This window comes from Numenius arquata, chromosome 12 (assembly GCF_964106895.1).
Source record: "Numenius arquata chromosome 12, bNumArq3.hap1.1, whole genome shotgun sequence".
NCBI lineage: Eukaryota > Metazoa > Chordata > Aves > Charadriiformes > Scolopacidae > Numenius > Numenius arquata.
Genome location: NC_133587.1, coordinates 11,050,703 through 11,067,201, shown reverse-complemented (window position 1 = coordinate 11,067,201; position 16,499 = coordinate 11,050,703). Strand labels below are relative to the sequence as shown.

At 45.8% G+C, this 16,499-nt stretch overlaps 2 protein-coding genes across 3 annotated transcripts in view; one reads left to right on the top strand and one right to left on the bottom strand.

The window, feature by feature from the left end:
* Positions 1-11,974, bottom strand: part of STK4 (serine/threonine kinase 4) — a 47,831-nt gene extending 35,857 nt beyond the window's left edge. Inside the window, exons 1-9 of the mRNA XM_074156824.1 lie at positions 11,855-11,974; positions 9,193-9,273; positions 8,218-8,346; positions 6,185-6,299; positions 5,476-5,640; positions 4,907-5,074; positions 4,209-4,346; positions 3,441-3,569; positions 899-1,085 (exon numbers count right to left, since the gene is read on the bottom strand). Of these exons, the coding sequence (XP_074012925.1) occupies positions 899-1,085; positions 3,441-3,569; positions 4,209-4,346; positions 4,907-5,074; positions 5,476-5,640; positions 6,185-6,299; positions 8,218-8,346; positions 9,193-9,273; positions 11,855-11,886 (1,144 nt within the window). The 5' untranslated portion in view covers positions 11,887-11,974. The remainder of the gene's footprint in view (positions 1-898; positions 1,086-3,440; positions 3,570-4,208; positions 4,347-4,906; positions 5,075-5,475; positions 5,641-6,184; positions 6,300-8,217; positions 8,347-9,192; positions 9,274-11,854) is intronic.
* A 191-nt stretch (positions 11,975-12,165) lies between these two features.
* On the top strand, positions 12,166-16,450 carry TOMM34 (translocase of outer mitochondrial membrane 34). Of its 2 annotated transcripts, XM_074157395.1 has the most exons (7): positions 12,166-12,291; positions 12,379-12,475; positions 12,715-12,867; positions 13,557-13,717; positions 13,985-14,129; positions 14,716-14,842; positions 15,352-16,450. In XM_074157395.1, the coding sequence occupies exons 1-7, from the start codon at positions 12,177-12,179 to the stop codon at positions 15,448-15,450; spliced, it is 897 nt and encodes a 298-aa protein (XP_074013496.1). In that variant the 5' UTR covers positions 12,166-12,176; the 3' UTR covers positions 15,451-16,450. The 2 variants fall into 2 exon arrangements, with proteins under 2 accessions (XP_074013496.1, XP_074013495.1); XM_074157394.1 differs by having other exon boundaries at positions 12,166-12,475.
* The last annotated feature ends 49 nt before the right edge of the window (positions 16,451-16,499 follow it).

The window sequence follows — 16,499 nt, the reverse complement described above, 5'->3', positions numbered from 1 at the left end:
CCTCTGCCTCAATACTGTCAGACTACCCAAATCAGGGGGAATGAATCCATCATTGAGAAAAGATTCTTTTTCTTCTAGTCATACTTTTCCAGGAAGGCTCTCCCTGCCATCTCTTCAACCAAAAAAGCATTTTTAACCCTTTCCAGGACAAGCTGTGAGCTCTTCCACAGACTACCAGGGATCAAAGCCACATCATTTTAAATCTTACATCCCATGACAAGGCTTGTAGTTTCAGCAAGCTTTTCTATTTGAGGGTAGAACAGATTTCAACTTGAATGTCTCAGAACAACAACATGCAGTTTATTTAGTTTTCCTTAGTGAATTAGTGAATTCCTTAGTGAATTTCCTTAGTGAATTCTCTCCAAGCCTGGAGAGATGCTAGCTCCTCCTACGGTGCCTTGCTGTGCTGGAAGCATACAGGGTATTTCTCATTTCATAGATGTAGCCCTTGATTTGACGCATCAGTTCTGAAACAGACTTGCTGTTTTCAGACACCAGTTTACAGCCAGATCACCTTCTAAAGCAGCAGGTATGTTTTACTAACCCTTTGCTAGAGTCTCCCTCCCCAACGTTCTGTGAAAAAGGCAAAACAGACAAAAAAGAATCAACAAAAAAAACCCCATACTATCTAGAATCATCATATTTGATCAGCACAGAAACTTGTGGAAACTGTGCACAGCTATACCAAGTGCAAGACTAAAAAGAACAGCTTGAAACTTGGACCTAGGAAGGGTCTCTTTTTGCGGCTGCCAGAAAGCACTGACCTAAGATTTTTAGCTCCCTCCAACCAAAAGACATCACAATAAGCTACCAAAAATATCAAAGCAGGTTGAGAATACATACTATCGCCCACAGTAGGTCCTAAGTTATTTTCTAGAAGTTAAAGATGTTTTCTTACTTTTCATGGTGCCCTCCTCCTCTTCCTCTTCTGTGTTTATCACCATTGTACCCAGCTGGGATTCCAAGGTGTCGTCATGTTCTATCATCGTGTTGGCTCCATCACTCATTGTGTTGACAGCTCTTATGGTACCAGTTTCATCTCCACTCGCCCTCACCATGGTACCTGAATCGGTTTCATCTTCTTCCTATACAAAGATGCCATAAATACATTTTTACTGATGGTGGTGAGGTCCCATGAAGAGTGTCTGTATTCAAGGACACTGGCAAGTCTTACTAATTCAGAGATTTTTTACAAATACACACAGAAGCCATTGACATTTTATGCACTTAATTCTCTCCCTGTCATCTCCAAGCAGGTAATGAAAAGTCTTCAGACTTTTCTGTCAGCTTGATAAATAAGAGAACAAATAAATAATCACCAAAAGCTTCTCAATGCAAATTGTATCTCATATCTGGTGACCTGTCTGTAAGAGTACATTACAAAAGTCATTCAATTATTATTGTTTCTATTTATGTTGCTAGTTTTATCAGTTGACCTAACCCCCCTATCTCACATGGTGCAGTTCACTGAGGAGTCATTAGTTATTACAGAATCATAGAATCGTCTAGGTTGGAAGGGACCTTTAAGATCATCTAGTCCAACCATCAACCTAACTCTGATAAAAACCATCACTAAACCATGTCCCTCAGCACCACAGGTCTAAGTCTGAAGCACGTGTGGCACACTGAAGAAAAAATGATCACTCTATTTTTTAGGAGTTTGTTTTGAATATTTAGGTAGTTTTACTTGCTGTAAACTTCAGAAGCACTGAAGAAAAAAAGAACGGAATTTGCAAATCTTTAAAAGGAATTAAATTACCAAAGTCTAGTCATTGTTTTCAGATGAAAATTACTTCTTAACAGGTACTAATATTATAGAAGTTTGAATTATTGTTGTAGAGGCTTAAGAGACTGACTCTGCAGGAAAACACAGGCTCCTGAAACAAATTCTGGTAGGAACACTTCCTGGCCAGAGGTAGTAGCTTCATTAGGTGGTGTGTGCTTCACCAAGTATATATTGTGACTACGATCTCATGAAGAACAAGGTCAAAATTCCCACAATCTATTTCATTTTTTGGAAATGTGGACCAGGTATTGAACTACAGCAACAGGAGTCCCACCCCAGGTTTACAGAGAGTTCTAAGCACCTCACCTTGGATGAGATGCTCATGTTTTGTTATAAGGACGAAATTCACAGTTCTTTATATGTGACCATGGGCTTATTGATCTGTGTTAGTGCTAGAGGGAACACACAGGTCTTGCACATCAAACAGCAATTCTCCATCTCAATGTCATTGAAAGAAAGAAGCACACCTCTCCACATCCTGGTGTTTCATACATTTTATCTGTTCTGCCACGGGTGTCAATGTAATTTACTTCCCAACCTCAAAACCAATAGCAAGAGGAGAAAAATACATGTGATGTTAATGGAGGAAAAGTAATTTTATGTGGAGATGAGTGGGTGAGAGGAAGTAATAAATTTGTTAGCTATGCATCATTTAATAAAGGACTAGAGCAGAAATTTCCACAGCACTTGGGAAGTGCTTGGGAACACTCTCCTGCTGGCAGGCAGACAGCAGAGAAGATTCAGGGAAACACACACACCGACAGAAACCACTCAGCTCCACTATATAGACACCATCTCTCAGCAGCCTGACTCCAGATAGGTCAGAAATGAAGGGGAGAGGGCACGGACAACACTCGTAGAGTCAACATCATGGCGACATGATTGATAAAGTTACTTTCACATGGAACAAGTAGGCACTCCTAAACTGGAAAACCAGACAAACAATGTCTTCAGCATAGATACCATCGACCATGCTATTCAAGTCTAGCCTCTGAGAAGGTCTCTGGCATTCAATGCCTTTTGTTGCCCGTTTCATTTATTCAACTTGAAGCAGGCAGGCTCAAAAAACAGCTTTCAACATGCTTTCCATATTCACATGCTGGAACCACTGAAACAAGGAGCCCGAACTTAAATTCACAGCAATCCCCTGAACACTTGCCATGCCCTCACCTCAGGCTTCTGTCGGTTGCTCTTGTGTAGCAGAAAGTTTCTATAAGGGGGGTTCTAAAGCACAACAACAGTAAAACAACATAACATACTTATATCATAGTGCATCACACATGATATTATTATTTTATACAAGGAGAACAGTCTAAGAGAAAAATTCTCATTACTGCATAAATAATATAATCCAACTGGGAAAAAACGTATCAAGTGTTTTGCATACGCTACTTTGCAGGCTTTTTCAATCACAAGTCTCTAACTACACTCTAAGCTAAGCAGCAAGCCATCCACACTGGCTATCCCACTCAAATATAAACATTGAGCAGAGGCCAAACCTCAGATTAAGCAGTCATAAAGCAGAAAACTCAAGAACTAGGTCAAATCCATAGGCAATTGGACAAAATATTGCAAAACCAAAACCCAAAGCAGCTAAGCCTTATGAAAGGAGCAAGAGTTTGGACTTAGTACACTGTTGCTATTAAATACTCACTGAATTTTCTTCATCATCTTGATCTAGCTCACGCTGTTGTGCCTCTTGACGTTTCAGCTTGATATCCATTGCTTCATTAATCAAGTCTCGCAGGATTGACACTCCTTTGGCACTTTTCACAAATGGATGCTGAGAAGTATTTTAAAAACAAATAAGCACCACATCCGAACCAAGATATAACAGTAAAATACTGTTAACTATGGCCTACTTCCAATGAAAATTAAGGTTTAACTCCATATGTTACTAAAATAAAAGCCCAGTATTTCTGTTTGACCCAGGAGGGAGACCTCCCACCGTCCAAACATGCTCCAGAGGCACCAGTGCTGTGAGACCTTGGGCTCATTCCCCTCCCACAACTCTAAGTAATTTCGCTCCTTCGCAGCTTAGCTGTCAAGAACTAATTACACAGATCACCACCACGCCTAGACCAAAGCAAATCACTTTCATTTAGCCTCCCCTTTTTAGTGTTTTAGGAGACAGTTTCTTGGCAGTGCTGGTGAGAATTTGAAAGTAAAAAAAATTTAAAAGCCAAACAAACAAACAAACAAAACCAACCCAGAGAAGACAAAGACAGGAAGTTGAAGTTAGACTGGTTCTTACAGAAGAACTGAAAAGCTGAAGTTGATTTCTTAAAATGACCTATTAAAAAGCAAAATCTGTAGTGAGCAGGAGCGGCAAGAAATGAAACCAACATCTCAAGAGACAGGCAGCACTGCCTTCCCCAACAAGCCTTCCCTAGAGCTTACATTCCTGTAAGAAAAGGCAGACCTGCAGCAGCTGCGTGGCGGTGGCTCGCTGCTCTGGGCTCTTAACGAGACACTGCTTTACAAAGTCCGTAAAATTGTCTGACCAGAGTTCTGGTTTCCGGAACGTTGGAGGTGGATTGGTAGGAATCATGAAGATTGCCTGAAAAAAGAAAAATATTCCAGATTTCAGTTTAAAGCTTTCTAACAATACAACACAGATACACACAAACATATGCTGGTACTAAAGAAGGACAGATATTTCAAGTTTGCTGCTTCTGAAGAGTTTGTGCCAATATTATACACAAAGGTGCTCAGAGGGATCAAGCAGCCAGAAATCAGACTTCTCTTACTAGGTATTTACACTTCTGCTTGAGCCATTATATGTCCCAAAAGGTGTGAATCCGCTAGTTTTAAGTCTTAAAAATTGGTGCTTTCATTAAAATAAAAAATTGCTTTGGATAATACAGCTGAAATTATGATTCTTCACACCCAACACAGGGAGCTTCAGCTATGTCTTTACAGAAGATCGTGATTTCCCTGCCCGTGCAGATTGTCCTCAAAGACCTGTTTTTCATTTAGTCCCCAGTACAAAGAACTGACAGAAAACAAATCATTTACTCCAAATTAAAAGCAAGATGGCATGTTGCTATGTTATTCAGCCAGCTGTAACAGCAAATCCTTTCCATACAGCAATACATTTCCAGAGGCCACAGTCCTTACCCTCATGGGATGAATATCTGCATACGGTGGTTTGCCTTCAGCCATTTCTATTGCAGTGATTCCCAGGGACCAGATGTCTGCAACACAATTATACCCAATTTCTTGAATCACTTCTGGAGCCATCCAAAACGGGGTCCCTATAACTGTGTTCCGCTTCGCCATGGTGTCCTGAGAAGAGGAGCAGGATAAAGATCCAGACAATGGTAACTATATTAGCCACAAACATTCATTAATGAATTATCACCCTAATTATCTTTCACTTCCACATTATTAGACTCAGCAAGACTGGGATATGGAAGGCTGCAAAGAGGAATTGAAATGCGCTTACAGAAGTTACAAATATCCTGAAGAAAACAGCAAGCGTTATTGCAACCCGTTACTCAGGTACAGCAGCTTCCAGAGAGGAAGCTCTGCTCTAATGTGTTGCTGTTTCAGTATCTCATTATGTTGATGTAAAGTGCTAACAACCAGTTTAGAACAATTTCTCAAAGTCTTCACAGGCACATCACACTCGCATACAGGTTAAAAAGATAAACTGAAGTGTACACAACCACCTTGGGTTTACTTACTGTGAGTTGTCCTGCCACTCCAAAATCTGCAAGTTTAGCGTGTCCCTCTGTATTTAGCAATATATTTCCAGCTTTGATGTCCCTGTGTATCTTCCTCATAAAATGCAGGTACTCTAGTCCTTTCAGCGTTGATTGCACTATTGTAGCAATTTCCTCTTCTGTGAGCTAAGGAAAAGGAAAGTTACTGCCAACCTCTCAGTTGCTGAGATGTAACACTATTGTGTTTCAGTTTATGTTTTCCTGAGATTCACTAATTACCATTTAATTGCCTTCACTAAAGGTTGCCATACTAATGGGAAATCAGTTAGTGACTTACAGCATTATGTAGTAGAATTAGATTACAACCAGCACATATATACACACGTACCATATTTTACACACCAAAACCCTTTCTCAACTATTAATTCCTATCCTGCAATAACCAAAGTAAGGAAAAGTGGAGGCTGTTACTCGGAATCAGTCTGGGTTTTCAGAAAAGCCAACAAACCAGAATCTGCTCCACTGATTACATTATCCAGATAACCAAAACTCGAGCAATGTAATCAGTTTTCCCATTTTCAGAGGAACAAAGGACCTGGATCTCAAGCCATGGCCAATGGTTGTGTCAGGCACTGAACACTGGGAGAATTATGCCCAAAACTACTCTACTTCCTTCAGCAGCTGGAGACCCATACTTCCCATTCATGCACTCAAAGGAGAAATGACGTACAGTTTTATTTCGTAATCGAATAATATCAGACACGGATCCAGCGCCGCAGTATTCCATGACTATCCACAGGTCGGTGTTCTTAAAATAGCTGCCGTAATATTTCACCACATGAGGACTATGAAATGTGAAAAAAGGAGAAGAAAGCAAAGGGTTAAATACCAGTAACCAACATAACTGAGTAACCAAAATACACTGCAGAGTCCCTACGTATGTTTTAGAAACTCAGAGTTGAAGCGGCGCTGGAATCCTGATCAAAACTATTCCAAAACAATCTGAACTCGCCCAGGGCTACTGCAGTCCTGCCAAGCCCCTGCCCCACAGCGCTGCTCATCTGACCTGCTGGTAAGTCAGTTCAGAGCTAAACTCTCTGAAAATAAATCCTACAGGAATAAGGAGTGACCAGCCTTCAACCTGGTTTAGCTCCCTGAACCACATTACAAGGTCAGTGCTGTGGCAAGCAAGAAGGCAGGACACGGGAATGAGAAATGGACCATGGCAGTCCCTGGTAAAGCTGCTGCGCAGCGTTTGCAACCAAATCAAAACACTAAATAAGGTCTCCAAAGTTTGCTGGAAAATAGCTATAATCTTCATTAAAAGGAACGTTCCCCCACTACCACATGCACCTACTTGTTTCTACAATTTACTTGAGGATGTATTTTAGGAATGCAGAACAACCTAAGACTGTCTCTCACATCTGGCTGCCCAAAAAGCTAACCACCTCGTAAAGTACATTGGGCAGAATAAGGATCTGTCCTCTGGAAAGGTAAAGCAGCAAACTAATAGAAAGACCGTTCCTGATCTTATGGGAATGGAGCAAAGGAACAATAGTGTGCTTAATCTATTCTCTGCTGAATATTTTCTAACGGAAAACTGTAAAACTAGCAAGTCAGTCACGCTGCACAGTGTGCCTTAACACTTGCACAGAAAATGAGATGCTCCAGTGATCAACTCCCTCTGCTGTTCATAGCTGTAAGCTCTCATTTTAGGCCTTACAATGTTAATATTTAATTTCTTTTAAGAAGGAGACACATAATAATGCTTTCTAAGTTACGCAGTAAGATTTTTTCACAAACAAATACTTTTAAAGTGACATTTTGTTGTCTGCCACCCAGTCAGCTTCATTTAAAGGTAGTGAGAGTGAAGTGCAATAGAGTAAGTGACTGGGATCTTAGTTGTATATTGCTAATGTAACTTATTTTAAATGGTTTTCCATGCCTGAAGTCCAAAGTAGTGTTTTTTAAGGCTAGATGCCTAATACCAGGTAAATTAGTGTATTTTGAACTTTCAGCCCAGGACACACTTGGAGAGGTCGTCTTCTGCACCCACGAGCTCTTCATTAGCGAAGTTAGTAAAAAATCTTTTCCCACAAGGAACATGCAAAGGCAACCCAGAGAGACAACCCCCAGCCGCAGAGCCGCCAGCGAGTTATTCTGGGGATGCTCAGATCAGCAGAGAGCTTGTACCGCACCAGAACCCGCGCAGGCAGAAAAAGGCCGGGAAGGACAACTCTGACACCCAAGCAGATGACAGCACGTAGATTACGCACATGCAAGAGCAGTCATGCAGCAGTGGCTTTCAGCCACGTAGCCCTTAAAAACAAATAAAAATCCCTCTTCTAGCAGTCTTCTATGTCCATATCAAAACTCGATTAGAAGTCATCACCCTTCGGGCACGGGAGCTGCTGCTGTAGCGCAATCAAGTTACCACCGTCCGACAAGCGACAGCACATGGGGGGAACCGCGGTCACTGCTCACACGCTTGGCTCGTTGCTGGCAGCAAGTGCAAGGTTATTCCACTCAGCTTAACGCTCTCTCGGTGGAAGCTAAATTTGTATTGTCTTACCTTTGCCTGGGTTAACACTACCCAAACGCTCAGTTAACATGACTCAGTTGATATGAGGTAACTTGATGGTACAAGTCCAGCCTTTTAAAAAACATTTAAGGCAACATCGTGGCTTTTATTTGATTAAATGCCAGATCACAGATAATACTTTTCTTTGCATACCGATAATGGGGTTTGCTCTATACATTTACCTGTCACATTGCTGCATTATGGAGATTTCCTTTATAATCTCTTGCAGGTCAGATTCCACAGGAACTTGTTTAATTGCAACAACTTGACCCGTTTCTTTATGAATGGCTTTGAACACGCTGCCATAGGAACTACGAAACAAAATATTAAACAAACACTGAATACAGTAACATTTTAAAAATGCAAATATTATGGTTTTGCTTTTTGCAAGTGCAGACATCAGGTAAAAGTTAACTACCCTACTAAAAATGTTTTATATTTTAATGTAAATAATCAGTCCACTAGCTTCTAAACACTATAATAATACAAATAAATCACAGTACACTGAGACAATCAGAAATAAGCCAACCACCATTATACTGCCCTGAGCTTTGGAAGGGCCTTTTACACAAATCCAAATGCAATTCTCCCTTTTTCCAGCAACAGTACCAACGGAGCATCAATAAGAACTACAGCTCTGGTCAGAGAGGTTTGCTAATTCTTGTCAGATATTATCTGTCTTATTTCCAGCTTCTTTACTTGCAGCAGCCAGGCAAATTTACAGCTCAGCTTTTTCAAATGAACTGCTTAAGAAGGCAAACATGTCACTCACTGAGCACTCCCATGCTGCTCTGCCCTACCAAGTGGCACGATGCAACACAAGTTCATTTCCACCACACTGATCTTCCACAAGAGGTACCAGGGATGAATTACGAAACCTCTTGAGTTTCCACAGAGCCCTATCGACTCCAGGCTGGCATTTTTCAAGTGTGTTGACTCCCTGCTGCTGAGCCGTAAGCTACTGTTTGGATTAAGGTATCTTACTCTTGGGAAACAAAGTCTTTATTCGCTTACTAACCAAACACTGTCACTATGTCAGTATGTACCTTTGCAGGAACAGGATCATGACAGAAGTGAAAAAAATCAAAACACATCCCCATTACATAGATTTGTTCTTAGAGAAACGTACATTGGGCACATTGCAACAGAACACTTACCCTTCTCCAAGCTTCTCCAATACATCAAATACTTCTTCAGGTTGTTTGGTTAAACTGTCTTCATCTAACTTCTTCAGCTGCCTGTATGTGTGAGAATAGAGAAATTATTACATTTAATTTTATGGCAGTTTGGGCTTTGTTGAGACAGAAGAATAAAAAGCACCACTTAAATGTACACAAGGCTTAGCATAAAGTAAATTGATTGTGAAGTAAGTTTATTTCACCTGATCAGGAGACCAAATATTATTAGCATCCAACAGCAAAAGAGGACTGAGAATTACAGAGAACGGAATTTAACCAGGCACACAAATCTACAGTTCCTCTTGGTGGAAACGCATCTCAGAATCTCTGGGCTGGTGGTCAAATCCCAACACAGCACCCCAGAGTCTCCCAGCTATTGGACATACCTGCTAAAGGTCAGTATCTTGAATGGAAGAATAAATACTAAGGCCATGCAAAAGGGAACATCATCTTCCCTGGTGCCTTAGAGCACATGTGGAATGCATTTGTTGAGAGGGAGGAAGGAGGCAATACTGATATCGCCTATACATTTTTAACACCAGAAGTTGAGATCTTAACTTTGAGGGCCTGGGCATATAATAGGATAATTCCATAAAGAAGAAAAAAAACCCCAAAACTGATAACCTGACTCTTTCAGGTTCTTAATACTGCTTGGCTCAACCCCCTTTTTAACGCATCGCTACATGGTATGTACTGTGATCCTTCGCTTCGCCCCCCTCGCCCCCAGTACAACTTTCAAGGAGATTCAGTACGTAATGCAACAAGATCAACCACATTTGTTTCAGTCCTCTGCTACCACACTGGAGAGCAGTGAAACCTCCTGAAATAGGTAAAGATTGCATGAGAAAAAAAAAGTTCTGAAAACAAAGTATTTTACTGTCAAACAAACAGTATCAAACAGCCCACAAACAAATGCTCTTTCATTTTCACAGAAACTAAAAAATAAAAATAAATCTGAAACAATAACAAAAACACAAAAACCACCCAAAGAAAAAACCTCCAAATTCCCCAAACCAGCTCATGCAAGTTTTTGAAACCCAGAAACTTGTTAGTCTTGGAGTTTTCAGAACTTACTGGTCTCACAGTGAGCAGCGCTTAAAACGAAATGTGTGCGGTCGCCTACGACTGCAAAGTACTACTGAAACCTCTTACTCCTGCTGTTAAAGATCCCGGCTCCAGCCACGGGCATGCTAATTTTGATACTAAATATGTATTTTTTTCCCTCAGAAACAGAGTGAGAAACCGCTCATTGATCCCCAGCTATTATGCACAAAAGCCGTAGAGGAGAAGCAGCTCAGGCGTGGAGTATGTACAATGGCTTCCTGAAGCAAAGGAAACATTATAAAGAGGCAGACTCAGGAAGTGGTGAAATACTGAAAGTAGTCACTAGCTTCCCTGCAAAGATAAGTGTTAAACAACAGAATGTCACTTGTCCTTGTGAAAACGGGGAGGTGTGTGAAGAGGAGAAAAGGGGAAAAAAAAAATAAATGTATCAGTGATCACACAAGCTGTCATTTCCAGGGAGCCCAAAAAGTGGCGATGCAAGAGGCAGATCCTTCTTGCTGAAGTTAAGACCTAAATGCTATTTTAAAAAAAAAAAAAAAAGGCAGCTTTTCACATACCCAAACACAATAACCAGACAACTAAACTGCACCAAACTCCCTCAGTTCTGCTGTAGTCCAAGAGTGCAATCACTTCGCCCTGTCCAGTTTGCCCAGCGCAGTCACTGCTGTCAAAGGCACCCTCTACCTTTTTACTTTATGTTCATCCAACACGGATATAATAGCAACACAAACCCCATCTCACCCGAGTTATTATTCACATCTCATCGGAATCACCTTCCAGGCATAAGCAATTATAGAATAAATACAGAGGAGGTTTTTTTTAAGTAGAAGATAGGTTGCTGGATGTTGATTAACAAAACAAAAGGCCGTGTCGCTGAAGGCCAGAGCCAGCGGCTTCCTTTGGGCAGCCCAAAGGCCCCAGCTGCAAACAACCGATAGCGCTCCGACCGCCCACCGCTCCATTCAAACCCCCGCCGACCTGCTCCGCCCCGCCGCTCAGAGACCGGTGGCTCACAGCTTCGCTCGGAGGTGGCCTCGAAACCCCTGGCCAAGCCAGGCTGGCCCCCCGCCGCCCTGCCCGAGCCCGGAAGGCAGGCTGTACCGGGGGGGTGAGGGTCACCAACCTGCACGGAACTCACCCAAAGAGAGACAAGAGGAGAGAATGAGCTCCCGGGGGCTCTGTCACCACCGGGACGCGCCTCCCGCGTCTCCTCCGCGGGCTCCGATATTTCAATTTAAGCCGTTTTTCCACCACCTGAGTTCGGGCGCTGTCACCGCGGGGCGCTGCCCGATTCGCCCCGCTACGAAGCGACCGACGGCGGCAGCCCCAGCCCTCCACCAGCCACTGCCCGCCCGCTCGGGACGGCGTGTGCCGGCCGGGCCCCGGAGAGGCGGCGGGGCAGGAGCTGAGCGCGGCCGGCTGCCCCGCTCCCGCCGCCTCAGGCCCCGCACCGGCACCGCTCAGGCCCGGGGCGCGCCGGAGAGAGGAAGGCCGCAGCACACGCACAGGCGGACCGGACAGCAGCACCCCAGGTCCCCACAGAGGATGCACACACACACGCCCCCGCGCTGCTTACCGGCGCGGGTTCCGCAGCTGCACCGTCTCCATGGCGCTGCGGGGCGGCGGTCAGTAGGTCGGTCGGCCCCCTCACTCCTCCATGGCAGCCCGCCGCGCCGCGCCACCACTTCCGCCCGCCGCCGGAAGCCAGCGAGGAGCACCCTCCCTGCGCGAGGGGGCGTGGTCTTCCCAGGCCCCGCCCCGCCGGCGGAGGAAGGGTAAGACCTGTGCGGCCCCTCTGCATGTCTCTCGGCGGGGGGGGCGTGGTCTACATAAGCCCCGCCCCCTTGTCCCGGCAGGGGGGTGGGCGTGGTCTCTCTTGGTCCCGGCCCGGCGCGGCGATGGCGGCGTCGCCCGGTTCCCTGCGTCGGGCCGGCAACGAGGAGTTCCGCCGCGGGCAGTACGGGGCGGCCGCCGCGCTCTACACCCGCGCCCTGGCGCTGCTGGAGGCCGCAGGTACGGCGCGTCCCCGGGCCGGGCCGGGCCGGGCGGGCGGCGGGAGGACCCGGGGTGAACCTCTGTCCCGCTTGTGTCCCGGTGCAGGGGAGGCCGCCGAGGAGCGCAGCGTGCTGCTGGCCAACCGCGCCGCCTGCCACCTCAAGGACGGCGCCTGCCGCCTCTGCGTCGCCGACTGCAGCGAGTGAGTGGCGGCGGGGCCGGGGACCGGTGGGCCCGGGGGCGGCGGGGCCGAGGTTGGCGGTGGGGCGTGAGGGGTCTCGTTGCTCCCCCACCGCTAGGGTCTGGCGGGAAGCGCGGCAGGGACGGTGACAGCCCCGGAGCAACGGGGGTCGGGCCCGTGGCAGAGCTCCGCGGTGCTGCCCGAGGCTGCCCGCCCCCCGCTCCTAAGCACCCCGGGCGTCCCTCTCCCCTCTGCCGCAGCGCCCTGGAGCTGGTCCCCTTCGGGATCAAGCCCCTCCTCAGGCGGGCGGCCGCCTACGAGGCCCTGGAGAGCTACCGGCTGGCCTACGTGGACTACAAGACCGTGCTGCAGGTGGACTGCACCGTACAGGCGGCACACGACGGCGTCAACAGGTAACACCACGCTGTGCCCTCCGTGGGTCACGCCGGAGGGCTCGGGGGTACAGCGGGTCGGTAGCCATGGCTGCAGGTCACGCTGGAGGGCTCGGGGGTACGGCGGGTCAGTAGCCAAGGCTGTGGGCCCTGTGCTGTGGCAGGAATGAGCGGGGTCCCAAGCACAGGGATGAAGTGACTGAGGATGCTTCATGCAAGGCCTGGCCGTGCTCCCTGTGTCTGCTCCTTTCGAGGTGCTGGTTCCAGGCTGGTCATGAGTTCCCCGAGGACTGTTTCTGCTTTGCTCAGTGCCTGTTTTAAAGCAAATAATAAATCACAGCTTCCAGCGCCCTATCCAGTAAACGTCCCTATGCTGACTGGGTTTACAGGCTGCTGTAGTCCTTTTCTCTTCCTGGAGCTCTCTGCTTAACTTCATCGCTTGCCAGGCTGAGGAGGGACCCGCACATCTCTTGCTTGCTCGAGCACCAACAGTCCCAGCCCTTGTCCTGTGGTATTTTTAGCCTTACAGATACAAAGAAGGTCCTTTCATTAGTGTCCTGTCTGTAGAAGGAGCTTAGTTTAGGCTCACGTAAAGGGGTCAGTGGAGAGTTGCTGTCCCTATACGTGAGCCAGGTTAAAAAGTGACCCTACTGGCCACTCCATGGCCCGTCCAGCCAACGGACGGGGTGACTGCCAGCCGTCTCTTCCAGGATGACTAAAGCCCTGCTGGAAAAGGATGGCGTGAACTGGCGCCAGAAGCTCCCGCCAATCCCCACGGTCCCCGTTTCTGCCCAGACGAGGTGGAGCATTCCTTCTGCTGGAGCCCCTGGGGCAAACCCTCCTCCTGCGACTGCTCCGAAGGGCGAACCAGGTGAGAGTGAACCCTGGGGCCGGGCATGGAGCCCCGTAGCTCAGAAGGGTGATGGAGAAGGCAGCCTCCCCACCTGCTTTGTGTGTCTGCAGCTGGGGCTGAGGCCGGGAGAAACCCGCGCCTGGTTCTGCCACAGTCTTTTTGGTTGATTCTGGCTCCTTTGATGTCTCTGTGTCTCACCTCTGGTATGGGGATATTTGCTTTCCGAGAGGCTGCACTGATCTTGTCAGTTTTATAGCGTTCTGTGTTCCTTCGTGCTGTTTCCAGACCAGACTGCTGCTGGCACGCAGAGAGCTCGAACTCTGAAAGAAGAAGGAAATGAACTTGTAAAGAAAGGAAACCATAAAAAAGCAGTGGAGAAGTACAGTGAGAGTTTACAGCTCAACCAGGAATGTGCGACCTACACCAACAGGTACTACTCGGCTCTTTGCCCAAGTCCTTCCTGGCCCTTTATAAAAGCCACCGTGGTACTTCTGACAGAGCTGTCTAATGTTTGCTCCCAAATAAATGAATAAACAAAAACACCCACACGTTTGCCCCAAGTGCAGTCTTCCCCGTAGTTTGTATAATGTTCTTTGATCAAGTACTGCAAAAACTCTTGGAGACACACTGCTTAGGGCTGCTAAGGGTTTCTCCCCCTTTATTGCTTGTCTGCTGGGACTGTGGTATTTTGAGTGGTGTCTGCTGCCCCACAAACCACAAAATCACAGCGTATTCTGGACTGGTATAGCTAGGAGTGTGCACCTGGGACTGCAGGTCCTTAGCTTTAGAGCAGGTCGCTCTAAAAATCCTCCTTTTTTTAGTCTGAAAAACTGATTTGTTTTTCCCCCCTCTTATAACTGAAAAAAACTTGAATTCAAGAAATAAAATTACATTCCATACGAGGATAAAGACTGGTTTTGGAGTCCAGCTTTGTGCTGCGCATGAGTTGGCTGAGATCTGCTGGAGGAGTAGATGCTGCTTTTAGCCAAGGGTCTCTAACCAGGTGTCTGTTGCAGAGCTCTCTGTTACCTGACCCTGAAGCAATACAAGGAAGCAGTGCAGGACTGCACGGAAGCTCTGAGGTTAGATCCTAAAAACGTTAAGGCGCTCTACAGACGTGCTCAAGCACTTAAAGAACTGAAGGTAAGTCAGGAGTTTTTGAACAGTTATAAGCCAGGATGAGAAGCTTGTTCATGCATGATCAGGGCAAGAGATGCCCTTTAGAACTCATTTCTGTGCTAGACAGCATCTGCCACTGGATAGCTGGGACCTGTGGGGACTGGAGGGATTTTCTTTCACATCGCTCTTTGCTGGTTGGTTCTCATGAGTTTTTTCAGGTCCTGTTTCTGGAGATGCTGGCAGCAGCTCTATGTTGCATTGAGCTTTATCTTTTTGTGTCTGGGGAAAGATCCTCTAGGCAGGACTGGAAGACTTAATGCATTGGTGTTGGACTCAGAACCCACTTAAGTGATGAAATTGTCTTAGACCTAGCTTAAGCATGTTTTAGAACAGCTACATTGATGGCAGCGCTTAAGCAATTATATGGAGGGAGTCATGGGCTTAGTTGTGTTGTGGGGTAGTAATTCTGCAGCAAGACCCTTAGACTGCATTTTCAATGTACTAACACTTAAAAAAATATATTCTCCTTCTAGGATTACAAATCAAGTATTGCTGATATCAAGAGCTTGTTGAAAACTGAACCAAAGAACACAGCTGCACTGAGATTACTGCAGGAACTGAACAGAGCCTAGAGTAACCAAGCAACGAGAAAAGCCTTGTTTTTCACTGCAGAAGAAAGCTTTTATCCCTTCTGATGTTGTTACAGGGACCATTCTTAACGCAGGATCGGTGTTGAGATATATCTTCCACTGCAGCTGAGATGTAACAGGTTCTGTGCTAGCACAGTCGATGTTAAGACACACAATCTATATCAAACTCCATTATCTGGCTCTAAGATGATTCAAAGATTTAATGCCTCTCCCCGAGAGGCATCCAGGTTAACTTCCCTGGTTGAAGTCAACTCACGTATAACTCTTGGCCTCAGGGACTCTTCCCATGTTGGCTAAGATGCATGTGAAGTGGCTATTCTCTTTCTGAAGAGCTACAAGCAGAGGTTTTTTTTTTTAGTCCTTATTCAGGTGACAGTTTTGCTGCATTTGTGCTGCTATTACTTAAGTAAAGTTGCTGCAGAAACTGCTGCAGTTGCACCAGCACCACAGACTGTTCTTGTAACAGAGACACAGTTACCTGCACAGGGCCGGGCTTGTTCCCTCTCCCCCTTGACACCTGCTGGCCCTTGGCTGAGTTTCTGCTGCTTCGTGTGCCTGGGCAGATGTTTGCAGTAGCAGCTTTCTTTTATTTTTAATTATTCTGCACATTTAAGGAAACAGCAGCAAGTTGAGCCTGCCTTGTCACACTGTGCACTACTTCTTTGAGATTCTGGGTGCTTGGGAATTTTACAATTTTTTTTGTGTTGTTTTTTGTGTTGGTTTTTTTTTTTTTAAAAAAAAACAAACACTTTAGCTCCTCTGTGCCTTTTGGAACAGTTGCTCCGGGGTGTTACAGGGTGGAAGATAGGCAGTAACATCCCAGCTGAGGTCTGGCTTATTACTTCAATGCATGTTTATACTTTTTGATCTTCTTATCTGGTATTGGTGGCACTGACTTAAAATGGTAGGTAAAGAGACATTTGGAGTTACTCTATGAACTCTTAAAACCAGTTCTCATTAAAGCCATGTTTATTTTCACTTTAGAGCTGTGTTTTTCTGTGATGGATGGTATATAAAGGAGTTGGAACAGT

Excerpts from the sequence above, each read along its gene's own strand:
- TOMM34 (XM_074157394.1), top strand. The coding sequence starts at position 12,177 with ATGGCGGCGTCGCCCGGTTCCCTGCGTCGGGCCGGCAACGAGGAGTTC. Across the intron at positions 12,868-13,556 it reads GCACACGACGGCGTCAACAG|GATGACTAAAGCCCTGCTGG; the intron begins GTAACACCACGC and ends CGTCTCTTCCAG. Across the intron at positions 14,843-15,351 it reads AAGCACTTAAAGAACTGAAG|GATTACAAATCAAGTATTGC; the intron begins GTAAGTCAGGAG and ends TTCTCCTTCTAG.